We start from the raw sequence: 27,555 nt of genomic DNA, 5'->3' as shown, positions 1-27,555 counted from the left end.
ACTTATAGTTCTTGTGTGCTATTGGGGGTTAGTCCCCCCCCCAATATTTGATTCTAATTAAGAGCATACTGGGCAAGGAGTATAAATATAATTGAATAAGACACTTTTTTCCAAGCATAAAAACAGTTTATAAAATTGTGAATGTGAGAAATTTTTACGAATTCCCACCTTCTAAAGTATCCAAATAAACTAATATAGAGAATAGTTATAATAGTTTATTTGAGTATTTTTATTTTATTAATCACTATACTGAACTAAATTCGCATTTCTTACAGCATATAAAGCTATCATCCTGAGCTTTTATTTGGCTTCTAATGCATGAAGCTACTGTTGTCTCTAATTTTGGTCTTTCTCAATATTTACAAGTGAAAAATTCTCTCAATAGTTGCGTGAGAGGAAGAGCATAAGTAGAAACTCCATCATCGGTTCTCCTGAAGTTCATTGCTGATTGCAGGACTTCACCATTACTTGAGGTAGTCTTGGAGGTATGGAGAATTTTTTTTAGGATATCAAAACCTAAGGACATAGCTAGAGCAACTGGCAAGAGCTTTTGAGTTGAGAGATGCCACTTGTCAAATGTCTAACGAAAATACAGTAATTTAATCCATTAAAAACCAACTCATGTCCAAAATCCACCTCGTGAACAAGGAGAGTGAAAAAAGTATTCTTTTAATCGATCTTAATTCGAAGTAGACAAAGCAAAAGCGATGTTAGACCAATGATTCTACATCTAATTTAGCATTCTTGCTGTAAAGAATGGTAACGTGTCTCTTTACCAATTCTTTTAAGTGCAGAGTATATGACTTTTATGATTTAAATCCTTCAGTGTTACTGCTGGATCTCTGAGGTTCCTCTGGAAAATAGCGAGCCTGCGTTAAGTATCGGTTGAAGATAAAAATCTGCAATTTACTTTACCTTCCAAAATATAGACAAACCTTTGCTTGGTGTTGTTTTTGATTTATTTTATTTTACTTTACCGTTTCTCCAGGGTGAGACAACTTATCAAGTTGCTTGATTTCAAGGTAGTGCAATACCAATGTGACTCGTTGTGAGGGCAGTATTTGTCTGATGTAAGCAAAAAACCTCTGTATCAGTGCTATGAAACTTGAAAACGTGTTTGTTTGTAGTTCAAGTTTTACTTGCTTTTAAACTGTAGTTATTTAATGAACATTAGTGAGGAATTTAAGATATTTCAGAATACCTTCCAGATGGTAAGCAATATTAATTGAATACTCAAGCCAGTATTATGTAGTCTGCATTGCCATCACAACAAGTTGCCTGGTATTGCACTACTTTCAAACAAATAGGACATTGCCATCACAACAAGTTGCCTGGTATTGCACTACTTTCAAACAAATAGGACATTGCCAAAGGTTAATGAAAAAACTATCATCTTTAACTTAAAAATTGTCAAACAACAATAACGTTTCCCATATATCGCGAAGGCTGCAGTCTATTCCAATTGTCAGTGTACTTATAATCAAGAGCAGGGTGAAGATTACATTAATGCGCAACCACAACTAACTCTAACTGCCTATCTATGAAGGCCTACTAGAAGACTCTTAGTAGGCTATGCTATTTTTGAAGTGTGACGTCACGCGGAATAACACTATAAACGAAATCTTTTTTCGAATATCACTAAACTATACCAATACTACTGAGATTAGTAATACTCTTAATCTGATTATCAGCAGTGATTATTCATGCCTTAAGAATTTGCAGATAAAGGAACCACTAGGTGGCAGTGATCAGAGTCTACTGAAGTGGGATTTGCTTAAAGCCTTAACTACTGTTAAGGATAAAGAGAAGGGCTTTTGCTTCAGTAAGCGTGACTAGAGTGGTTTCAGACAGATTTTAAATTCTATACAGTGGGACTAACTGATGTTATCATCAGCAAGTTCTAAATGGGAAGTATTCAAGGTATTAATCTTGGAAGCTACTAGGCTTTTCGTACTAACTAAATAATACTGTTCAAGGTTTAGGTCTAAATGGATGTCAGATGAACTGAGGAAACTCGTGGCAGAGAATAAAAATGCATGGAATGCATATAAATTATCAGTCGACAAAAAAGCCTGTGGTAGATATAAGATAGTCGGTAACCAAGTTACAAAGGAGGTTAGGAGAGCAAAGGCAGATTACGAGAAATCTTTGGCAAAGAGGAATAGCAAAGACTTCTTTGTTCATGCAAACAGTAGAGGGAAAAGGATGAATAAGGTTGGTCCACTTGATATCGATGGTTCGACTGTCGATGATCTTACTCAGGTTGCTGACAAACTGAATGAGTATCTTGATTCTATTCATGCATGATGAATTGTTTGGGAAGGGGATGCCGGAAGTTTATCAAACTCTAACAGGGAGCTAAATGATTTTGTAATAACTGAGAGGAAAGTGGAAGAGAAATTGTTGAAGTTAAATATAAGAAAGCCACTTGGGGTGGATGGGATCTATCCAGTTATATTAAGGGAAACAGCGAAGGAAGTAAGCAAACCCTTAGCCATAATTGCGAGAGCATCCTTGGAGTTAGGGAAGACTCTCACGGATTGGAGATGTGCAAATGTGACCCCAATTTACAAAGGGATCAAAGGGTGACAAGAGTAATTACAGACCTGTTAGTTTAACTTCTGTTCCGGGGAAAATAATGGAGCCACTGGTAAAGGAAGTAATGCAGGTTCATATACACAAGGCCACAGGTATACTTCAGACACAGCATGGGTTTAAAAAGGGTAAATCTTGTTTGACCAATGTGATTGGACACTACGATGTGGTCACAAAGGAACTAGATGCAAAATATATAATTTTGATATCATATACTTGGATTTCAGGAAAAATTTTGATACTGTCGCACATAAAAGAGTGCTGTACAAATTGAAGCAGTGTGTCATTAAGGGCAAGTTGCTGTTTGCATTAATAAAGGGATGGTTGAGTGGGACGAGACAGACAGTGGTAATCAATGGACACTGCTCTTCGTGGACTAATGTTATTAGTGGAGTCCCCAGGGTTTGGTGTTGGTTCCATTGTTCTTTTATATTGTTATCAATGATATTGATGAAGGCATATCAACTTGAATGTCCACATTTGCACATGTTACAAAGGTTGTCAGGGTTGTTAACGACGGAAATGAGGGTATCATACAACAACAGAATCTAGAAAAGTTGGGCAGATGATCTGAGAAATAGCAATTGAAGTTTAACATTGACAAATACAAAGTACAGCATATGGGTAGCTGTTTTTTCAGTTTTTATTTTATTTCTTCAATACTGCGCTCTCAGATAATTAACATATTTGATTAACTGACATCACCCGACGAATTCCAAACAATAAATTTTTCTCTGTGTTAATGTTTCTTATTAAATTTTTAATAAATTATTTAGCAATTGTTATTGTGACGCGAAAGTGGAATTAATAATTTTATTATGTTTGCAACTGGTACTTTCAAAAAGTGTTAAAAGTGCAGGGCTTTTCATATTGTTGAAGAACATCTTTTAATCTGAAAGAACTATCATGAAAAATGTGAAAAATATAATATGACGAGGTTTACATTCGTCTTGATTACTGTAGGCTGATAATAATTCAAATCGTGACCCTTGTTGTTGTTTTTCTATCTGTAGGCAGATAGAAAAAAAAAAAAACAACAACAAAAGTTCCTTGATGAGATGGCAGATGATGATCGAAATAGTTGCAAGGAGTGAAGGGATGCAGAAAAATCTTTTTTTTTTTTTTTGAGAAACTAGCGCCCAAATTTCCTAGTGCAATATTAAGACAACTCATTGTAGACCGACTCAATATAATAATCGAAAATCATCCAGCTTTGGAATATCATCAGTGGTTGACTAGGCACTTAAATCATTCCATTCCATGTTCGACGGATAGTGGCTTACAGCGTAAAAACTAAGACTTTAAAAGGAGTTTACCAGGCATTACTTACAATCACATTTGCTCGATAGTTGTACAACTATCTGATTAATCTTTTAGAGATGTTATTACATCGCCAACAAGTTAACCTGCCATTTAGCTACTGTCTCATGTTTCGAATAAATGACAAATTAACCTTTTGGCAATGTCATATTTGAAAGTAGTGCAATACTAAGCCACTCATTATTAAGGCAATGCTTGTTCAGTGTCAATAATGGTAAACTTGAGACCAAACAGAATAATCTGACACCATGGCATATGTCTATTATCTATCATTGGCTAGTATATATCACATGTGTGTGACGTCACTCATCCCTCTCTATAGATGGATGGAGTTTCTATGGCACAGATTTTTTCAAGGTTTTTTGCTTTGGAAAAAAAAAATATATATATTTTTTTATCTCCGGATCAGTGAACCAGAACTCGCATGTGATCACAAGCTCATATTCGATTTCACCGAGACTCTACCCCTTCCCCCAATTGATTTAAATGCACCTACTCCATTTCGTTTCTAAAGATGCTATCTCTCTCAAAGAGAAAGATTCTTCTTAGGCCTCACTGAGAAGCAACAGATCTAAGCTCATTGCTAACAAACCATCCATAAAGCCCTTGTTTTTAAGTTTCACAACGAATAATAATCTCTCTGAGCGAGTGCTGCACCACAGGGCGTGTGCGATAAGGTTTCAAATCCATACCCTTTCAAAGAATCATTTACAATAGGCAACTTGTTGAATCAGCACATTTTCGGAAAGTAACAGAACATCATAAAAAGTCAGTTCCAGATCAGTTCTTTACGGAATCATACGATTTGTGTAATGTGGAAGCATAAACTTCTCTAGAGACCGCAGTCTTCTGAAGGAATGTGTAATCAACAAGGAGAATCCAGCTTGAATCTGTGAAAAATGTCACCATGATCTTCCCAGAAAATTGTTGAGTCCTGAACTTCGAGATGGGAGACCTCTATGGAAATTGCTTCTTGGTTTCTAATTCACAATGATGAATCTAGGTTTGATTCATGGTAAAACTAATTTAGACATAAAGTTTTCTGGGCGTTGTTTGAAAATGCTTAGTTTAATTGTGAAATTATTGCTTGATTCTCTTTATAAAGAGTAGTCAACACCAGAGAAATAAACCTTTGACACTCTCGGTTATCATGTTTACAATATCAGTGGTTATCTAGCAACCTTTGGTCGTCTGTTATTAGTTTTACTTTTCGCACATTCCTACTTTATGTTTGCCCGAATAGGGTGACTTGTCTTTGGGCCACCTGTGAGTGACACCCTGGCCCTTTTGAATTGCCTTCTCCATAATTATTTAAAATGAAAAGGGGACGATATGGATTATATTAAAATCCGAAAATTGGGAAAACCGTTTTGTTTTTTTTTTTTTGCTACTCCACCAAGGCTGAAGAAGAGATTTAATAAAATCTCGAAACGTTTCCAATATGTTGAGGCGACAATTTACCATTTCAAAAAAATTAACTTAACTTTTGTTTCTCGGTAGTTTGATCTTTTAGAATTTTATAAATAAATTGCAAAGATGCGCCTTACATAAACCCAAGGAATACCCAGAATTTATTATTATTTTTTTTTTACTATGTTTTAAAATCGTGGAGATAATTTCTACCGAATAACATATTCAAAAATTGGAAAAAAAAGATTTAATATCGAAGCTAATTAGGATTTATAAAGCGTTAACTGAACTGATTAAAAGCAGCTTATTATAGCAAACAGACAAAGAAAAGGAAATGATAGAATAGTAAGAAACTCCGAACAAAACCAACATCGACCTTAACGGATAAACGAATAGAAAAGATGACATGGGGGACAGATCCCGTGGACCATGAGAAATGAAGCAGTAAACAAAGCAAGAGGAAAGAAGTAAAATTTGGAACAAGGAGGAAAGAGGGTGGAGCAGAGAAGACAAAGGAGGAAAAGGATCGGAGAAACAATTTAGGTAAGGGTACGCTGACCGTGTAGCTGTAAGTAGGTAGAGTTCATCCTTAGCAAACAAGCGTTGACTGTGTCCATAAGTTGAGTCATAACGTAGAAGTATACGTCGAAACCAGAAAATAATATATTAAAAGAAAGGAGAAAGAACTTTATAAATGTAAATAAAGCAGAGAGACAACTTTCTTTTATTTATATGTAAGTTGTTTGCAATGTATACTAAATGTTTTTCCTCTTTTTATATAATTAACAATGATGATTAAGCTTTTGTTAAATTAGATTTGATTAATTAGATTTGTAGAATTCAAAAATAGCTATAATCGATATAAAATTTATAATTGTGAAATATTATTTGCAGCAATACAGTCACTGGACTCCTTAAACGACCAGATTATCCAATTCATCTTTACACCAAAGTCCTCAGAATTCGATTCCTCATGCGGAGTATCCACCACCAAATGGCAGGAGCAGAGAGATACTTTGAAGTCTTCGATGGCTTTAATGCGTCGCTTGCTGGTAGATGCTCAAGCAAAGTTTCGGAAGATGATGGAAGACAACAAATCTCTGGCTTCCCGTATTGATGGGGACATACAACATGCCCACCAGGAAGTGTCATTATTACGTGCAGAGCTGGCAGATACGAATAAAAGAATAGCTGAAATCACCATCCACAGCGTTCCACACAGATCCGGAACCAATTTCACAAGTAACATATTAACCATGAGTATGCCTATTAAATCTGAGTTGAATTCCACAAAAGTGCCATCGACTACCCTCAATTCAACGTATTCTCTAGCCTACGACATCGATACAATGAACCTTACTAACCAGCTATCTAGGGAAGCGTTGCATTGTCCTCGATGCAGAAGTAAGTAAACAAGGGCTTTTTATTTATTTTTGTTATGGTTTTAATGCAGTTAAGTACCGAGCACGATTTCTAATTCGTTCCTTCCACTTTTGTTGTAGAATGTACCCACGAAGATGTCAACCAGCTAGAAGATGTCATAAATGAAGTAAAGCAACAGAATGAGAAACTGAATGAACAGAATAGTAATCTTCAAAGGGAAGTTGAGAGTCTAATAGGTCTCAGAGATAAAACAGAAGAAGAAAATTCGCTTAAAAGTAAATTAGAAGAAATGGAAGAGGAATTAAACCATGCCAAAGATGCTCTATCAGGTGAAGTAATTTAAAAATACTTGGAGAAAAATCAAATATAAAGTTTGAGTTCAAAGGTTCAGTGATTAGTTTATTTAATCAATAAATTCCTTTAACCAACATGTTTTTTTTATTTTTATTTATATGTCTCATATTATTTCGTTCAATTCTTTGGTAAAGAATCAAGGAATAACTGGGGGGAAAATCGCCTACAATCGGTGCATAAAATTCTAGATGTTAATTCAAAGGGTCGAACTGGAACAGATGACAAAGGTCATATTTTTAACAACTAATTCCATAAAGTTTCCAGAGTTCTGATGACCTGTTTGCCAAGACACGTGCTAAAAGAATATGGTCACAAATACCATGTCTTGTTGAACACTGGAATGAAATGCTTGTCACAATGGTCTAGGCGGATGGTTTGGTTAAGTTCGAAGTGCATTGAAATTGGATAGACAAATGAGATCGTTCGTACGAGTTTGGCATTCATATAAACAATCTCATTTGTCTTTAAGAATCCGTGCAAAAAAAAGTGTTATTTCTTTCTTTATAAGAATGCTTGCAGAATTATCTTGTATTTTAATCTGTTTTTTCGGTCAGCAGAATTTAAACTGCATATGGTCTTAATTCTTACAGAAACTTGCTTTTGCAATGCGTTGCCCTGGTATTGCACTATTTTCAAACAGATAATCTCTCTCTAAAAGGTTAACTGGTCATTTGTTTAAACGATCAGACTTATGACAGCCCGTTTCTGGACTAAAAAGAAAAAGAAAATCTTTATTGTACAGTAAAGATACAATAACTGGCCCCTTATTAGATAAACGTAGGCAAATCAGTAAAGAAGTTCACTTTTGTAAAGTCAATAAAAAAAAAAATGTAGAGTTAAAAAAATATATATATTAGCATAGATGTGAGCTGCCATGCGATACACAAAAGCAGTTATCGAAGTGATGCATCTTTCAATAGAGAGCTAAAGCTCTGTTCAGAGTAGTGCAATACCAATGCAACTCATTACAAACACAGGTTTGTTTTTCGCTTCCAGAATTAATACCAATGCACTTCCTATGTAGTTTAAATCCTGCTAGTCAATAATAAATAAATAACAAAAAAAACAGAAGCAGATGAAACGAAAAAATATTTATAGATAAAAATGTAACCCTCTAAAAATTGCTCAGTCACTAAGTATACCTCTTTAAAATTCAGAAACTTAAAATATTACATCTCTCAATCCTCAGATTTACTGTTGTTGGAAGGACGACTGGTAATTGTTTCGCAGTGAACCATGATCAATTGAAAAATGCATGGGATGCATATAAATTATCAAGCAATTCAGAAGCCTTATGACAGATATAAGCTAGTCTGTAATCAGGTCACAAAGGAGGTTCGGCTGATTACGAGAAATCAGCAAGGATTTCTTTACTTATATAAACTAAAAGGAAAGGGATGAATCTGATTGGTCCACTTGATATCGATGGGTCGACTGTTGATGATCCTGCTCAGATAGAAAACAAACTGAATGAGTATTTTGCATCTACATTCACACGTGAGGAATTATCAAGGTTTGAAAATGGCAGAAGGTTATCAAATTGTAGCAGGATACTTAATGATTTTGTAATAACTGAGAGCAAAGTGGAGGAGAAATTGTTGAAGTTAAACATAAGAAAAGCACCTGGGGTGGATGGGATCTATTCAGTTATATTAAAGGAGGCGGAAAAGCAACTAAGCAAACCCTTAGCCATAATTATGAGAGCATCCTTGGACTCAGGGGAGGTTCCCACGGACTGGAGATGTGCAAATGTATCCCCAATTCACAAAGGGAGATCGAAGGGTGACACGAGTAATTACAGACCAGTTAGTTTAACTTCTGTTCCTGGTAAAATAATGGAGTCACTGGTTAAAGATGCATTGCAGGATCATCTAGACAAGGCTGCAGCAATAATTCAGACACAGCATGGGTTTGTTAAAGGAAAGTCTTGTCTGACAAATTTGATAGGATATTATGATGTGGTTACAAAGGAACTGGATGCAAAAAATAATTTTGATATCATATATTTGGATTTCAGGAAAGCTTTTGACACTGTTGCGCATGAAAGATTATTGTACAAATTGGAGCAGAATGGTATTAAGGGTAAGTTGCTACAATGGATAAAAGGATGGTTGAGTGGGAGAAGATAGAGGGTGGTAATTAATGAGTGCTGCTCTTCGTGGACTAATGTTATTAGTGGAGTCCCACAGGGTTCGGTGTTGGGTCCTCTGTTGTTTTGTATATTCATCAAATGATATTGATGAAGGTATATCAGGCTTAGTGTCGAAGTTTGCAGATGATACAAAGTTGGCAGGGTTGTTAATGACAGTAATAGCAGTGTGCTACTGCAACAGGATCTAGATAATTTGGGCAGATGGGCTAAGAAGTGGCAACTGAAGTTTAACCTTGACAAATGCAAAGTACCGCATATGGATAGAAGTAACCGCACAGAAACGTACCAACTGTGTGGTACTACACTTAAGGTGGTAGAAAATGAAAAAGCAATGCAGACAGGCTGCCAGAGCAGGTCATGGGGTTTTGTCAATGAGATATAGCAATTTTGCTAGCAGGGAAAAGGAGGTGATTGTCCGTCTGTATAACCCAATGGTCAGGCCACGCCTTGAGTACTGCGTACAGGTCTGGAGGCCTCATTTTAGGTAGGAAGGATGTAGATTTGCTTGAGCGTGTTCAGAGAAGGGCAACAAGATTGGTGAGGGGAATGAAGGGATCCTCTTACCAAGAGAGGCTTAAGTTCTGCAAATTGCAGTGGCTGGAGACTAGGCACCTGCGCGGTGAACTGATTGAGGTGTATAAGGCCTTGAATGGGTTGAGCATGCTGAATTCTGATGGGATCCTTCCACTTGTTCAGATTACGAACCTACGGGGGCATAAATTCAAATTAAGAAAGGACAGATGTAGAATAGATGTGCGGAAATTTGCCTTTAGCCAGCGGGTGGTTAATTGCTGGAACAAACTTCCAGCAATTGATAAAAGGATGGTTAATTGCTGGAACAAACTTCCAGCAATTAACCATCTTTCCATCTGTCATTGTGGAAGTTGATAGGTTAAATAAATTTAAGGACGAACTGAACAGGCATTTGGAGGGAATGGTGTGATTTTTTTTTTTTTTTTTTTTTTTGGCTGATGCTGCATAAGCTCATACACTTGCTTTCTTGCATCATATGCCACCACTACTACTACTACTACTACTACTACTATTAAGGAAATTATGGGCTGAATTACTAAGTCAATAGAAGGTGGGAGAACTGTAAAGTAAAATTAGTACAGCAAAATACCAATAAAACAAAAATAAAAGTAAAAAGTGGTAAAGCTGTCATCATGAATCAATATTTGTTTCAGCTGACATCAGATCAAGCACATTTGCCTTGCCTATATTCGACCATTATCTAAATATGTTCCCTCCCATATCTGCTGACAGCTGTACCACTTTTTACTTTTATTTTTGGTTTATTGGTAGTTTGCTGTACTAATTTTACTTTACAGTTCTCCCACCTTCTATTGGCTTAGTAATTGAGCCCATGATTTTTTTAATTCATCATAACTTTTAGGATATTAACATTGTTTCACATATCTACTACATTTGTTTTTCAACTATCCTCACCCTTTTAGTTACTGGCATTTTGTGTAACTTTCACATCCATTTATGCATACTTAATTCAATACATCAATACAACTTATATATGCTCTTGCATCCTGTAATGCTTCTTTGCACTTTTACGTGCATCTGTCATACCTTGACTTATTAATCTTTCATTTACTGAAACCATATCATCAACTGAATATATTCATCCTATGTAACTTTTTAAACAATACCTTTAATGAGTTACATTTAACTTTAAATGCTAAATTACTTTTGTTAAAGATAACTAACTCAGTAATAAGGCAGTCAAAATTTAGTTACAGATAATCGTGTTCCAAATTTTCCATTGATTCCAGATTCTTTGTATTTTTGTGAAGTATTTCACAAAAATAAAATGAATGTAAAGACACTATGAAAGACACTCAGGTGTCTTTCATAGTGTCTTTTTTTGTATAGAAATAATAATTAATTATGAGTATCTCATACTAATAATCAGTGAATCAATATAGTATCCATCACATACAAAACTGTAGAAAATCCTCCAGGAACTCTTCGCAATGTTCCAGCCTGTTTCCATGTTCATACAATGATGGCTCCACTTTCTATGCGCTTTACCATGTGAAAGGAGTTAATATTATCGTCTATGGGAGTGTCCACTCTGTGATTTAACCTAAGTTATTGGGGGGTGCTATGTTTGGCTATTGCCGTTGGTCGAGGGACTGTCCTACAGGCGTTCAGGATTGCGACTTTTTGGAGTTCCTTGTAGGTGTAACTCTGGGAGGCCCATTCCTGCTAGGCTAATGTGTATGGTGTAACGAGGTGGTGGTTACTTTTTCCATATGCCACATCCTTTTGACTTTCTGTCTGAGTACTTTCTGATCTTTACCTCGTAAGTTTTCAGGACGTTGCTTTATGTCCGGTCTGTTGTGAGGGATCGTTTTGTCTGTTGTTATAGCGTGGTCCTAGTAGAACTTGTGGGTTGGAGTCCCTAGTACAGCCTGGGGTTCATACTTGTAACACGATACAGTTTCTTTGATCAACTGGTATTTTTGCCATAACTTCTGACGCATTATTCTGGTTACTTAGTTATGTCTGCGAGTGAACTCCGTCTGGATGATCACCCTGCATCCCGCGGTGATGTGATGGGTCGTTTCTAAGGCCAGGTGGCATTGTCGATATGTGTCATCTATCGCTCTGGGTTTTAACATGTATTTTCTATAGTTCCTGGCGTTGATTGCCTGGTCTTGGATGGCGAGCATGAATTCTTCAGTCTCGGGGAAGAGCGTCCCATTCATGAGCCATGCATTAGAAGCTATTTTATCTATCTGGGCTTGATGGAGGTCATGGTAGTGTATTTATGGAGTGTCTTCTTTACTCATTTTTCTATCTTCGTTTCTTCCTTCATGGCGGGAATGAGCTCCTTGCTTAGGTTTATGGGGTATACCACTTGTCTGTCTTCATAATGGCCTGGTAGATTGTTGCTGTTTTTCTGGAAGTAATTCTTCAGGTTCTCAATCGCTTTCTTCTGTTGCTGGATGAGCGCTGTCAAGTCCTTTCTTCTCCTTTCCGAGCTATGGTCAGTCTCTCCGCTGCCAACTTCGGGTGGTGTTGGCGGCTTTTGGTCATCGTTGTCCTTCTCTCTCTCCTCATGATCTCCTTCAGCTCACCGTTAGTCCATTATCCCGAAGAAGAACGTTAATACTGGGACTGGGTAAGTGTTCATGGCTATAACTGTGTTCCCTCCGTTTAGCTTTGCTTTGATGTGGCTTCTGAGTTTCTGATGGTATTGTTCGGTCAGGCAGGGGTTGAGCTTCTTGTGCGCTACTGCTGAGCCTGCATCATTCCTAGGTATTTGTTGTAGTTGCAACTGGTAGTTTCGGCCAACTAATTTTCCCTGATAAAATCCGTGAGTCTTGCATTTGTCTAGACCAAATTCCATCCTGATATCATTGCTAAATCCTTCAGTGATCCTGAATAGTTGCTGGAGTTGCTGCGTAAAGGTTGGTGTCATCTATCATCTCAGGTGGGAGAGAATGTACTGGTTTTTCTTCCCTTCCTTGATGTTATATCCATACTTGCTGTTGTTGATCATGGATTTTCTATATTATATATTGTCTGGTGACTAGGCTAGTGCTCGGGTGTGTGGCAAAAGTTCTCCGCGACTGCAGACTGGTCTGGTTGCTAGCTCGATTGCTACTGTTTTCTTGTGTTGTAACATTAATTCTTGATATATTTATTTATTGACGTTATAGTTTTTGGTGTAGTTAACTAATCTTCAGTTAATAACATTGTTGCGTCTCAGTTAATAATAGTCGGTTGCTTTGAACTGACTATTATAGTTAATGGAAGGCAGAATTAATAGTAAGAAGCTTGGTAAAGGAGGGGGGAAGGAAGAGAAGATTGGAGCTTTCCCCCCACTTCCTTCCAGAGTTCCCACGTTGTACATTACTGATTCTGTAAAGAAAGTTTCTGAGAAATCGTCTAAAGTTAAAAATATTAAAGCAAGTAGTGTTTTAAGTAGTGGTGCAATGAGTACTGTTAGTGTGAATACTAAAGCTGGGACGTCTGGTAAAGCTGATTCTCATATCCAGGTAGGTGGTGTGGAAAACGTAGTTAAAGTTGGCTGCATGGTTGAACAGGGGGGTGCAGTTAGAAGATGTTGCCGTAACAGATTTCACAAATGATTTGTCAAATGGTAAGATAACTGATTTTCCGGATATTCAGCCTGATAATATGGTTTCTGATGTAGATAGTTTTTATTCGGAATCGGGGAGAAGAAGTACAGGCACAAATGTTCGTGAGAGTGAAATAATTGTTGCTAACATACAGGATCAAAGGCAGAGGTACCCTGACGGGTCTACTATTTTTGAGCTTGTAACAAAGTTGAAGAAAAAAGTTATTGACTACATGACTAGTGAAAATAATAAAGTGACTAAAGCTGCAACTAATTTCTTACTTGACGTATGGATAGACATGGAGACTATATCAACAGCATTAGTCATTGACAATGAACGTCTTAAAACAAGGGTAGAGGAGATGGAGGTGCGTGCCAGTTTATTAGATGACATTGTAAGAGGGCAGCCTTTTCTAACTAATGTTGCAGAACAAAAGGGGACTTATGCGGACAAGGTTAGGGCTGGATTCAGCCAGCCTCAATTAGGTGAACAGGTAATATTAAATGATATCTGTATGGTGGATAATAACAGGAAGCTGAGCAAAGTGGCAAGATTAAATAATAAGGTTATTTTCAGGGCTGAGGAGTCCTCAGAACAGTATAAGTCAAGTCAGGAAGTCAAAGAGGTTATTGTTAACACATTAAAGGAAAAGTTTCAAGAAATAAAAATTAGAAATCTAAGAGCTATACGAAATAAAGGAGTCTTAGTTGAAACAGATAATGATAAGGATTTGGATAAACTCAGTAAGGCAGAGGTATTTTTTCAAAAGGGTATTAATCTGGATAAAGTAAAGTTACAGAACCCTACCATCTTAGTGTATGATGTACCTAAGGAATTAACTCAGGAGGATATTATTAGGGATTTATATAAGAAAAACCTTCAAGATTATGGATATAAGGAACAAGAGGTCAGAGAGGGCATTGTCTTTAGATTTAGTAACAGTTCCAAGGCAAGGTTTAATAATTGGGTGATTGGGGTAGCTCCTCATATGTTGCAAAATTTGATGTGTAATGACAGGTTGTATTTTGGATATACGTCACACAAATTCAGGCGTTTTACAGTTGTGACTAAATGTTTTAAGTGTTTGGGGTATGGCCACTCTATACAACCCTGCACACACAAGACTGTGTCGTGTGGTCATTGTGCTCAGGGTGGCCATCTTTTTGTTGATTGCCCAAATAAAAATAAAGATCCATGTTGTGTGAACTGCAAGCGCAGAGGTAGAGCTTATGATCACTCATTAAGGAGTAGTAGTTGTCCCGAGTATAAAAAGGCCCTAGAGTTCGCCAGTACGCGTACCTATGATGGATAACTGTAGTACTTTTAATGTGAATGGTAGTTTTCAACATAAAGATGAAGGTAGTGTGCTTAAGTTGGTTCAACTCAACGCCCAAAGATGTCGTGCGGTTACTGATGAAATTAGAATGGTGGCCGTGCATGAAAGTGTTGACATTTTGTGTATGCAGGAGCCGTATGTTGGTTCCTTTGCACATGGACATAAAATTGTTGGTTTTCCTGCTGATGCCAGAGTTATAAGTGTAGTTGATGTGAAACCTAAAACAGCAATTGTGGTCTTTAATAAGTTATTGCAGGTAACTGTCCTCTCTGGGCTGTGTAGTCAGAACTCAACATGTGTGAACATTAGTACTCCTAGGCTGACTTTTAATTTAATATCTCTTTATTGTCCTCCAAGGCACGAAATTGTTAATTCTATCCATTATATGGAAACTGTTTTCAGTGAAATTGGTTGTAGTAATTTAATTATTGCATTGGATTCCAATGCAAAGTCTAACTTATGGTTTAGTGGCATGACTGATCAGAGAGGTCGCTTAATGGAGGACTTTATATTAATGAATAATTTGTGTGTAGTCAATATATCAGGTCAGCCTTATACTTTTAATAATGTTCATGGCAGGTCGAATATTGATTTGACTATAGTTACTCAGGGGTTATCCAGACGAATCTGTTATTGGCTTGTGAAAACGGACTATACGAATAGTGATCATAGATCTTTGGTTTTTCATATTAATTTGGCTGATTTAAATACTTCTTTAGATTTTGATAATTTTGAATTAACTAGATTTACTTATAAGAAGATTAACTGGTCTAGTTTTGCACGGTCAGTGGCTTTAGATTTTTCAGGAGACAATATGGTTAATTTGAATTTTTTAAATGCTTGTGAGTATGCTGCTTTCGTTCAGTCTTCATTGCTTAGAGCCCTCAGTTGTGCCTCAAGAAGACAACGAGTTAAGAGGCGAGTTGTTAATTGGTGGAATGCGGAATTATCCAGGTTAAGGAAAGAAGTATTTTTATGTAGGAAGGCATATCAGAGGTATAGGCGGTGGGGGCTGAATGAGGCTCAATTTTATCATGCATGTTATAGGAATAAAAAGAAAATTTATTATAGGGCTATTTATGAGAGTAAATTAAAGGCTTGGAGAAATCTAGTTACTAGTGTGGGCAATACAGATCCTTGGGGATTAATTTATAAACTAAGTATGAATAAAGTAAGACCTGGAGAGATAATGAATACCGTAATCGTCAATGGAGTGGAAACAACTGATTGGATTACAACAGTGCAGGCAATAACATCGGAGTTGTTTCCTCATGAGGAAGAAGGAGGGGAGACAACAGAGCAGGAAGGCATCAAGGACTCTAATGTAACATACCTTGGGTCTGTTGATATTAGTTTATTTACTTTAGAGGAATTGAGAGCTGTTTCTAAGAAAATTAACATTTCCAAAGCCCCAGGAATCGATTTAGTAGAGAATATCGCTGTTCTTAAAATGATTGAGCTTTATCCTAACATCTTGTTAAACTTGTATAATAAATGCTTGCTTCAAGGTACCTTTCCTGGGATCTGGAAAGTTGGTTTGATCAAGCTGTTAGTTAAGCCGGGTAAAAAACCAAATGACCCAAGAGGGTATAGACCAATTTCGTTATTGGCCAATCTTGGCAAAGTTTTTGAAAGATTGTTATTTTTAAGATTGGACCAAGTCATGGAGAAAAATGGTTTGACCCTGCCTTATCAGTATGGTTTCAAGAGAGGGCATTCCACGGAGGATGCCATTAATGATCTCATGAATTTAGTATTAGTATTAGTAACGGCCACATGGTGCAAGAAAGCCTATGGCTTATGCTGTACCAGCCAAAAAAAAAATAAAAAATAAAAAAAAATAAATCCGAACAAAACAATGATAAAAACAAAAAAATAAAAATAAATAACTAAATAATAATAATTAATAAAATAAAAAATAAATAAAAAGGAAATTAAACCTATCATCCTATGTGCTTCCCTTACCCGAAAGTACTATCCAGATGACCTTTGAATTTCCCCAAACTCTCGGCCTCTACCACCCATGAAGGCAACTTATTCCAGTAATTTATAACTCGCTGGCTAAAATAGAACTTCCTGCAATCCAATCTAAACATTTCCCCCCGTAACTTGAATTTATGTCCCCTAGTTCTAGCATCATTTATAATCTTGAAAATTTTGTCCTCATTCATTTTACTGATGCCTCTCAGAGCCTTAAACACCTCAATCAAATCTCCTCTAAGGTGTCTAGTTTCCAAACTCTGCAACCCACATATTCGAAGTCTTTCTTCATAAGGACGCCCTTTTGCCGATCTCACCAGGCGAGTTACCCTTCTTTGCACCCTTTCAAGAAGCTCGATGTCTTTCTTCAGGTGCGGTCTCCATACTTGAACACAGTATTCCAAGTGTGGTCTAACATAAGCCTTATATAATGGGATTATCACGTCCCTATCTCTACTTGCAAAAGTTCGATAGATCATTGATAGGACACCATGGGCCTTCCTTGCAACCTGTTTACAATGCTCAGAGAATTTCATGTCTGACCGTATCGTAACACCCAAGTCCCTTTACTCCAGTACTGGCTTTAGTTGAACTCCACCAAGTGAATAAGTTTTTTTGGGATTACTGTTTCCCAGGTGTAATACCTTACACTTTGTTGGATTAAAGCACAGCTGCCATTTTTCTGACCATTCCTGAAGTCTATCTAGGTCTCTCTGAAGAAGCTCAGCTTGACAGTGATCATTAACTACTCTCCCAATTTTAACATCATCTGCAAATTTAGACATCACGCCCTCTATCCCTTCATCAATGTCGTTTATGAAAATTAAAAACAACAGTGGTCCTAATACTGATCCTTGGGGAACCCCACTTCTTACATCAACCCAATCTGAGGAATAGCCATTTATCACAACCCTCTGCCTCCTGCCCTGAAGCCATCCTTCTATCCATCTAAGGATTTTCCCAGTGATTCCAACCTGTTCCAGCTTATAAAGCAACCGCTCATGTGGGACTGAGTCAAAAGCTTTGCTGAAATCTAAATAAACAATGTCGAAATTATTCCCTAAATCCAGCTCGTGAGTGACCCTTTCGAAATAGCGAACCAGATTTGTTAAACATGATTTTCCCTTTACGAAACCATGCTGAGTATCCTTGAGAATTTCAATTCGATCCAAATGATCCTGAATTCCACCCTTGATCATTGCCTCCATGATTTTCCCTACTACTGAAGTCAGACTGACAGGTCGATAATTTCCAACTTCACTTTTAGAGCCACCCTTATGTATGGGAGATACATTTGCACTTTTCCAATCCAAGGGAATCTCCCCAGAGTCTAATGATGCTCGCATAATTTTCACCATAAATTTCACCAACCAGGCAGAGGATAAGTATGTGTTAGCCATCTTTATAGATTTTACTGGAGCTTTTGACATGGTGTGGCATGAGAGTATTCTGTCTGCATTAAGGGGTATGCAATGTCCAGACTTATTGTATCGTCCGGACGATACAGAGTTATTTGTATTGTAGGAAAATTATACTGACAGCTAAGCATCTACAGTTTAATAGGAATCTTTCGAGAGGGTGTCCTCAGGGGTCTGTATTCGGCCCACTTTTTTGGAACTTAGTACTTAATTTATGGCTAGAACAATCAATTGAAAATCTGCATAAGATTGCTTATGCAGATGATTTGGTATTATGTGTTACTGGTAAATCCAGGGCTGTGCTTGAAATAAGAGTGGCCCAGGTATTAGAAAGTCTAGTGTCGTGGGCTGATCTGCGCAAACTATTGATATCTACAACTAAAACTGTTATGATGCTTCTTAAGGGGAAACTAAATTATGCGCGACCGCCAAAAGCTTTAATTAAGGGGAGGCAGATTCCCCTAGTATCTGAGGTGAAATATCTAGGTATAAGAATTGATGATAGATTATCGTTTTTCCCACATTTAAATTACTTATACGAAAAAATTAAAAAGTTTAGTGCAGCAATAATTCGATTAACTAGGTCAGATTGGGGGTTGAAAAGGAAAGTTTTAAATTTATACTACAAGGCAGTCTTCTTACCCATAGTTGCGTACGGAGCATCAGTGTGTACTTCAGAGTTACTAACGTTAAATTTAAACAGAAATTGTTATCGATTCAGCGCTCAATGCTTTATGTTATTTCTAATTTGTGCAGAACAGTCTCAACGAATGCTATGCAGGTTTTGGCCGGGCATTTGCCTCTAGACTTGTACATTGTGTATCGGGCCCTTTGTTAATACTTAAAAAAAGGCATAGTGGTTTCTTTCATGAATATTACATCTGATGTCACTATAGAGATAGCTAAAGCTAAGAAAAATGTTTTAACGCAGTTGATTGGTATGTGGCAACAGAGATGGGATCTTAGTGCAACTGGGGAGGTGACTAGATTGCTTATTCCAACAGTTAAATTTACTTATGATAGTAACAACAAATGGTTTTTTCCTCCTATGGTAACATCGTTTATTTTAACTGGCCATGGCTCATTAAATTTTAAACTGCATTACTTTGGTCTAGTCAGCTCTCCTTTATGCACTTGCGGTCAACCTGAGACTTGGAGTCATTTATTATATGATTGTAGTTTGTATGTTGAACATAGAGAAAGGCTAAAAGTGAAGATTGGTAATTTAGTTAGAGGCTGTGAAAGTGACTTTATTGCTAATCAGAATAACTTTCAAGCACTGCAAGAGTTCTGTGTAACTGTTTTTCAACGGAGAAGACATTGGAATAATCTAATGATTACTAATTAAGATTTGGTTATATACATTTTGATTATTTGTGTTTTTTTGTTTTTCCTTTTAGTTTGTTTATATTATGTGTGTGTATGTATTTTATTTATTAATTTTTTTTTTTTTTTTTTTTTTTTTTGCTGGCTCTCAGGTGTGGGCAGCCTGGGAGCGGGATTGCTGGCACCCACCGGTATAGCACTACTTCCGGTGGGTGCGGGACTTTTGTGCATGAGGCACTTAAAATAGACGACCAGGCCCAGCACCAAGTGACTATGGGTGGCCATTAGGGTCTCTTTGCCGCCAGGGAGTGGCTGTCCAGGTGCCGGCTGCTCCCTGGTGGCAAAGAGACCTGCCATACAGGTCTGTTTTGCAGAGGTTCTGCAAAAAGTCAGTTTATCAGGTGGAGATAGACGGAAGTCTAGGTGCCACCTTAGACATAATAATAATAATAATAATAATAATGTTGTTGATCATGGTGGATAGCGGTTTGAGGGCTAAACAGAACCACAGTGTGCTCAGAGCATCTCCCTGAAAGATTTCTTTTCTGATTGGGATTCGACTGCTTGTGATATTCTTGACTTTGATTATGATACTCCATTTTGCCATGGTTGCTTCTTCTTCTTCTTCTTCTTCTTCTTCTTCTTATTGATTTTAAAAGAGTATATTTTAAAATTTCCCAACTACAAAGACAGTACCGTCACTGTGTATATTAAACTATCCAGTTAATGTGAAACTGAAGTGATAAATTAAAAATGTTTTTAGTTTTATACAATTTAAAAATTTTTTAAAATGAAATAATTTCGGAAAATCTTTTTTATATGAACACAGTTTGAATTTATTTCCAGTCAACAAAAATTGTAATTAATTTCTGAGGATGTTTTTAAGTCAATTAAAAAATACCAATGCAACTCATTACAAAGACAGGTTTGTTTTTCGCTCCCAGAATTAATACCAATGCACTTCCTATGTAGTTTAAATCCTGCTAGTCAATAATAAATAAATAACAAAAAAAAAAGAAGCAGATGAAACGAAAAAATATTTATAGATAAAAATGTAATCCTCTAAAAATTGCTCAGTCACTAAGTATACCTCTTTAAAATCCAGAAACTTAAAATATTACATCTCTCAATCCTCAAATTTACTGTTGTTAGAAGGACCACTGGTAACTGTTTTGCAGTGAACCAGCTGAGAAATTGAACTTAAACTTCGGTGTTGCTCACAACAGGGAAAAATGCATGGGATCCATATAAATTATCAAGCAATTCAGAAGCTTATGGCAGATATAAGCTAGTCTGTAATCAGGTGACAAATCTGTAATCAGCTGAAGAAAAATCCTGTAAAGTTAAAAAGAGGCATTATTCGCATTTTCACAGAAAAATTAAACACATTGATACAAACATAAAGCCAAAAATACAATAAAAATAAATAGGAAAAGGTTATATTATTATTATATACTGTATATATATTTTTTTTATTTTTTTTTTGGTGTTACTGTGGCAAGTGCCATGGCTCAGTGGCACTTTATAGCCAACCCCCACTGCTGTAGTCACCACAAATATTGAAATATCTATTTTTTTCAATTCAAGTCGACTATTCGTCAGAAATAATTCGGAAAATATCTGTTTGATTAGCTGAATCCAGGATGTCCAATAACCATCATCTCATGAATTGAGTTTTCCAAGTATTAGAAATAAAAATTACTTGGCAAGGTGCAGTGAAAGATGGACTATGTACATTATAAATGTGGTTCTCTTTAGCACGGGAAGTTGCTGCCAGCCGTCAGAGTTCATTCCCTCAGCGTGTTTGTTGTGCTATCCAAGCAGGTGCTAGCATAATCTACCCCTCAGCATTCAGCTGGTCAGTGGTGTTTGTATAACAGTGGTGGTCCCATTGACAGGACATCGCTGTGGCCTGTGGTGGTAATTGTCCCTCCGCTTACGACAGCCTGCCGGCCAGATGGCACCTTCATCTGTAGTTAGCCCCGCAGCGAGGGACTATACCTGCAGTTATCCTGCCAATGGCAGCTGTGTGATGACAAAGATCCGTTACGAGGCTTGGGAAATCATGGGAGAAAGCAGATGTTGTGAGTCTGGTCAATAATGGATAATTGTCTCTGGTTACAAAGACGTTTTTCTAACAATTTTGGACTGCATCCACACTGTTATTATCCACCTACGCACTCTTGAAAACAATTTGAAAACATGGACACGTTTCAAGTTTACTATTGGAGGGCAGGGGATTCAAAAATCTCTCTCTCTGGTGTATACTTACTTTTAAATTCATAAATTTGTTATTATAAGAATTAAATCAGTTATATTAAAGAGAAATTAAATAAAATATATTAAACTACCCAAATCAAAGAGAAGGTTAGTAAAATTTGATTTTTTTTTGCTTTAATCTCAATAACTTTCGTTTGTCTGTAGCCCTGAAACAAGACCGGAAGAGATTAAAAGCAGAAAAATTTGATCTTCTTAATCAGATGAAACAATTATACGGAACTTTGGAAGATAAGGAGAAAGAACTTAGAGACTTCATCCGAAGCTACGAACAGAAAGTTAAGGAGAGTGATGAAACCATCAAGCAGGTAATAATTCAGAGAGAGAGAAGAAAGAAAATGTTGAGTTGCTGAACATGAAATTATGGTAAAGTGCTCTAACTGTTTTTCTGTTAATTAATTTTACATTTCGAATATTTTCAGCTTATCAGGGAGCGAGAGGAAATGGAGAGAGAAAAATGGAACATTTTGAAGCACGCCAGGGATGAAGCAGAAAGGTCCATGGCATTTTGCGCTCAACTGAGTTTGAAAGATGCCCAGGTCAAACAACTTCAGGATGAACTGAATTCGGTAAGCTATTGGTAGGTTGGTTGATATTTTAAAACATTTTCCCATAATAAAATAGTAGAAGACCTCTTATCCAATGATCGGGATCGATAGTTGGGTTAATCGAAAATGTCGGTTAAAGCACAGAATCATGAAATTTTCATGACAGTTCATGATCTTCAAAGACAATTGGTGGCTACGACAATTTGGTGAATTATTTAATAAAATCAATGGAGTAAAAGATTTAGGGAATAAGAGAAATTTTGGTGATTTAGAAGGAGGAAAGCAGAAATTTTGAAAAAAGAAATTTATTTTTTATCCATTTATTTTGTATAAAAGGATTCACGCCGATCCTTCTCATGGTAGGTTGAAAAGTGAGTACGCGTTTATTTCATCATGACTCCTACAATATTATCAACATAAGATTATTTATTGTTATTTTTTTAACATTGGGAACCCGGACTCCAATTCCAATCGCTACACAATTTACATTCGTTGGTAAAAACCTAGCCTTTAAGGTCCTCATAATTGGAATGCGAAACTGTGTTAATGTAGACTCTATCCGCGCTCGCCGACTTTTGTGAATGGTAGTAAACCGATGAAGAATTTATGGAGGAAGTTGTTGATAAATCAACTAATCCTAGAACTTTTAAAGTTCTATGATTTATCAACAACAAAAAGTGGTTATCTGTGAATTCCAGTTGCATTGCTGCAGGCGGCCACTGTGATTCTTCCTATGGATTTTTTGTAACCTGGTGTGGTACGCTACACTGTTTTTTTACCAATCGTTTTTGTTGGTAAAATCTCATAATTTAGACCTGCTTCATCCATATTGTAGAGTTGTTCTCCCACAAATTTTCTCTGCTGATATTGATCTGTAAATTTTTGAGTATTATTGGCGATGACAGTGGACATAGGTGTTTGCCAAGCGGTTCCTGTGGTTCCCCACAAATCAACGTTGAGTACTCTGTGATGTATGCACAACATTACAAAGCCAGCCGGTGTGCGCTATGTGTGAGTAGTGTGTTGTTTGATTGGCCTCTTAGCTGGGAGGCTCGATCACCATGGAAACAGCTTTTCAGCATCCGTCCACCTGCACAAGGAGCCAGGCCAGAAAGGTAGAATAGAAGGGACGCCCTTCCCACTTGCAAAGCGAGAGAGGAGAGAGGCCAAGTTAGAGGAACGGTGCGAGTTGGATAGGAAAGATAAGAAAAGGGAAGGAAGCAGGGTAGTTAGAAAGTGACAGTGATAGTACGCAGAGCGGAAGGCTACCCCCCGGCGAGTTGGAGCGGGGAAAGTGCAAGACGCATAGGTGGGAGATCCCTATAGAAGGGACAGGGGTTAGGGAAGAGGAGAAAGTGCCAAAGTGTGAAAGAAGACCGCCTTGAAGGACAACTGCATTGTGAGTTGCAGTGTTCGTAGAGCTGTGAACAGATGAGAACATCGTTTTATCTAGCAACTGTCAGAGATAAGTGGAGGCATTAGGAGATCGCCAAGATGGCATACTATTGAGAGGTGAAGGATGGAAGGGTGATGAAGCAGCAGCAGGTCTTCCAGAAGGAAGTGCAGAAGCAGAAAGAATCCTGCTGGGGAAGAGTCCCGAGCCAGCACAAGGCCGAACGGCCAGGAGATTCCACGCCTGTCAGTTGACCAGCGTCAGCAGAACCCCTTCGATGAGGACTCATCGAGAGTGGTTAAAATCCCGTCTGGGGAGTGTTCCAGGCTAGCAGAAGAGCCCGAAAGCATCCAATCCCACACCAGTGTAGAGCCAGCGTCAGCAAAGGGAACTTCAAGAAGTGAAGTCAGGAATCCCACCCAAAGAAGATTATTTGGTGCAGAAGTAGTTAATCCCCTGCAGAGAGCAGTATCGACCTCGGTAATAATCTCCGGTGGAGGTTTTTTCAAGAGAAGTTGGGTATCACCCAGTGAAGTCTTCTAGGAGCAGTAGGGAATACGTTGGAGCATTTCAGGAAAAGATAAAGTCACAGTGGGTGGACAGGGCAAAAGCTAGAGATGGCTCTCGAGTGACCACATAGTAGAGACTGGTGATGTAATTGCACTTAGCGATGATGGTCTCTCCTCACTAATACTCAACACGTGAATACCGTGACGTTTTTCCCTAATGTTTAAGCCATTTGTCACTTGCTGTAAAACTATGCGCCAGTAGTCATTTGATGTAAGACTAAGGGTTTTCTTTGATGCTATTTTTATGAGTCTGCTGATTGGAATTTCGTGTTGTCTTTCTTGCATAAACCAGCTATACCAGTGGTTGACACGATGATCAGGATGGCCCTTACCTGGTGGCAAAGCGGCCTGACACAAACATTTATAAATTCTGAAACAGTACTCGAAATTGTCTTTCACTTTTGTATTTTTCATTTTTCTTTGTGTAGTTAATATTTCATACCCTTAGGCAATTTTCCCCTTCTAAGAAGTTCTTCCTCGTAAAAGTTCTAAACTTCCAGTCCCTAGAAAAACTTCTTAATAGGGTTCTACTGTAATTTGATGTACATAAATCTTGAGATTGTACATATTGTGTGTAAATAAAAGAAAAATGAAATGAATGTCGTTACAAACCAGGGTATTAAATAATATTTATTTAATTAATAATAATAAATAGCGTTTAAAATATCTGGAGATGTTTAGCTTTTTGAAAATTATTCATAAAATTTTTTAAATAATTCAAAGTAATATAATTTACAATTTAACAGCAATTTTTAAAATTTTTTACACTTTAAAATGATTTAACAGCAGCATGATGGGATGTGATCATTAGTGTGATCATAAAAATTTCGTACATAAAACAAAAACAGTTTTGTAGGAGAGGAGCTCCTATAAAGTACAATTTACTAACCATAACCAAGAATTAAATTGGTGTTCTGTTTATTTAACGTTAATTTCAGAAAAAAAATAAGCAAAATTTTAAATTAATAGATATATTAATAAAAATTTTAAAAATAAAAATTATTCTTATAAGTTTTCTTAAAATAAAGTTTAGAATTATAGTTATAAAATGGAAATATTGTCAGTTTTGTGAGCGCGAGTATCCCATTTCAAATACTCTCCTGTGCCACGTTTTTGGATAGATGGCGCTCTGTGTTGTTCATGCAGACTGCTTCAGTCGTAGTGTTTTTAACAGGACTTTTTTCTCGTATTTTTAATTTATTATTTATTTATTTATTATTTTTTTTTTTACAGGTAGAGGCAAAGTTGAATTACTTTTGTGACCCTGAGTATAGGATTAACGGATATCGTAGTCCAAGTACAGCTTCTACTTATCCTTCCAATGATGTGAAGAGTAATGATCCATTGCTAGGGTCTGGATGTAGTACTTACGTCAACGTAAATGCTGATCGTACTCCTTCAAATCCGTCACAGAGTGGTAAGTTCCCATCGAACGAGTTCAATTGTATTTTTTTGTTTTGTGAGAAGATGAATTTAATGCTTTAATATTAAAAAGTTTTGTGAGGTTATTTTCAACCGGGAGTTTTTTCTCTTTAAGTAGTTAATTTTCCCTTTTTAATAGAAGGAAAGATTGAATTATTATTATTTCTCCCTGATCTGGGTTCCACCCCGTGACGGGTATTGCTACCAAGTACAGAGGCCGGTTGTTAAGTCTGGTGTTACTGTTGGTCGAGGAACTCTCTGACTATCTTACAGGTGTTCAAGATTGCAACTTTCTGGAGTTCCTTGTAGGTGTTCTCTGAGAGCCTTATTGCTGCTAGACTGTTATGAAGGGTCTTTGGAACCATACTGGTGGTTGACACGATGATCGAGATGGTCGTTACTTGTTGCATATGTCACATCTCTTTGATCTCCAGTCTTAGGTTCGTGTACTTCCTGATTTTCTCCTCATGGGTGTCCTGGAGGTTGCCTGGGTACCTCTATGTCAATCAATCAAGTGGATAGCCTTTTCCTTCTTGTCCACAAGGGCATGTCCGGTCTGTTGTGCGGGATTGTCTTGTCCGTTATTATGTGGCGGTCCCATTATACAGCTTATGGGTTGGGGTTTCTAGTACTGCCTGGGGTTCGTATTTGAAATACGGTACACTTTCTTTGATCAACTGGCATTTCCTTGCTAGCTTCTGATGTATTATCCAGCTACTTGGTCGCTAGGTGTGTTGATGGAGGTCATTGTAGTGTCTGCCATGGAGTGTCTTCTTTGCCCATCTTTCTAACTTCGTTTGTGCTGTCTGGGCAGGAGGGGACTCCTCGCTTAGGTTGCTGGGGTATGCGCTTGTCTATCTTCCTTGTTGCCTGGTAGAGGCAACAAGGGAGTTATTATTAAAAAGGGAACAAAGCAGCCTTACTTCAAGCAATACTTCGATTAATTAAAATACTGCATAATAAGCCAACACGTGTTGAATACTGTTTCTTTAATTTTAAATTTAACCTTTAGTTTCTCAGTTTTCTTTCTTTCTTTTCTTTTTTTAAAATTCATAATTATCATTAGAGTGAGTGAACTATTCGAATTTAATTCAAGGATACACGCATCACAAGTTAACGTGTAAAAAATGCGTTAATTTGTTTTATTTAATATCGTAATTTATTTATTTTACGAAAAACCAGAAAATTTCAAAAGTTTGATCCATAATCTTAGTGCTTCATAACAAACAAATAAAGATTTATTTAATATTATATGATGTGCTTGGTATATTAGTTATTATTTATTATTATTTCGTTTCACCTTCAGGTATAACCACTCCGGGAGACAGGTATCAACAGTCCTTTCCTTTTCTTTCGCGGTCCACAGAAGAAATTTATCACAGCAGTGGAGAATCGGATGGTAGTGGCAAGAAATCCAGAAAACGAAAAGAGAGTAGGAGTCCTTGGGGGTCGATATCTAGGATTTTTACTAGGGGGCGACAGAGACCAGCCCTGAATTCTTTTCTTGCAGAAGGTTAGCTTAATCATTTTTTTAAAAAAAATTATATTGATTTCGAATAAAGCATTATTCGAATTTTAAGTAGTTTTGCCTGATAGAGTTTGAATGGTCGAAACTATGCGGTTGTTAAGAGAATGTTTACAGTATGCCCAGTATTGGAATATACGCTCATTGGCCAAAAAATTAAAAAAAAAAAAACCTTCATTCAGTCTCTAGTAAGGCCACCTTTGGCCCGAATTACAGTCTCTACACGTTGCAGATTCCAATAGGTGTGTGAGGGAGTCTAGCATCAGATTTGCCCATTTTTCCATCAGGATATTTGTCAGCTGCTGTATTGAGGTCGACAGAGAACTGCGAAGCCAAACTGCCTTTTTCAACGAATTCCAAATGTTGTTAACTGCATTTAGACTAGATGCGGACCAGACATTGTTATCTGGAGAATTAGACAGCCAGAGTAGGTGTTAGAAATCT

At 37.1% G+C, this 27,555-nt stretch overlaps 1 protein-coding gene across 1 annotated transcript in view; it reads left to right on the top strand.

Moving 5' to 3' along the window:
- LOC150085352 (kazrin-like) overlaps window positions 1–27,555 on the top strand; it is a 47,346-nt gene that overhangs the window by 9,888 nt on the left and 9,903 nt on the right. The window contains exons 2-7 of the mRNA XM_090373171.1: window positions 6,220–6,729; window positions 6,828–7,037; window positions 21,802–21,962; window positions 22,077–22,223; window positions 25,398–25,581; window positions 26,893–27,099. Of these exons, the coding sequence (XP_090229297.1) occupies window positions 6,220–6,729; window positions 6,828–7,037; window positions 21,802–21,962; window positions 22,077–22,223; window positions 25,398–25,581; window positions 26,893–27,099 (1,419 nt within the window). The remainder of the gene's footprint in view (window positions 1–6,219; window positions 6,730–6,827; window positions 7,038–21,801; window positions 21,963–22,076; window positions 22,224–25,397; window positions 25,582–26,892; window positions 27,100–27,555) is intronic.

Source organism: Mastigoproctus giganteus, chromosome 5 (assembly GCF_048544385.1).
Source record: "Mastigoproctus giganteus isolate SK-2022 chromosome 5, ASM4854438v1, whole genome shotgun sequence".
NCBI classification, from domain to species: domain Eukaryota; kingdom Metazoa; phylum Arthropoda; class Arachnida; order Uropygi; family Thelyphonidae; genus Mastigoproctus; species Mastigoproctus giganteus.
The sequence above is the reverse complement of the archived record's forward strand: the minus strand, read 5'-3'. Positions and strand labels throughout refer to the sequence as shown.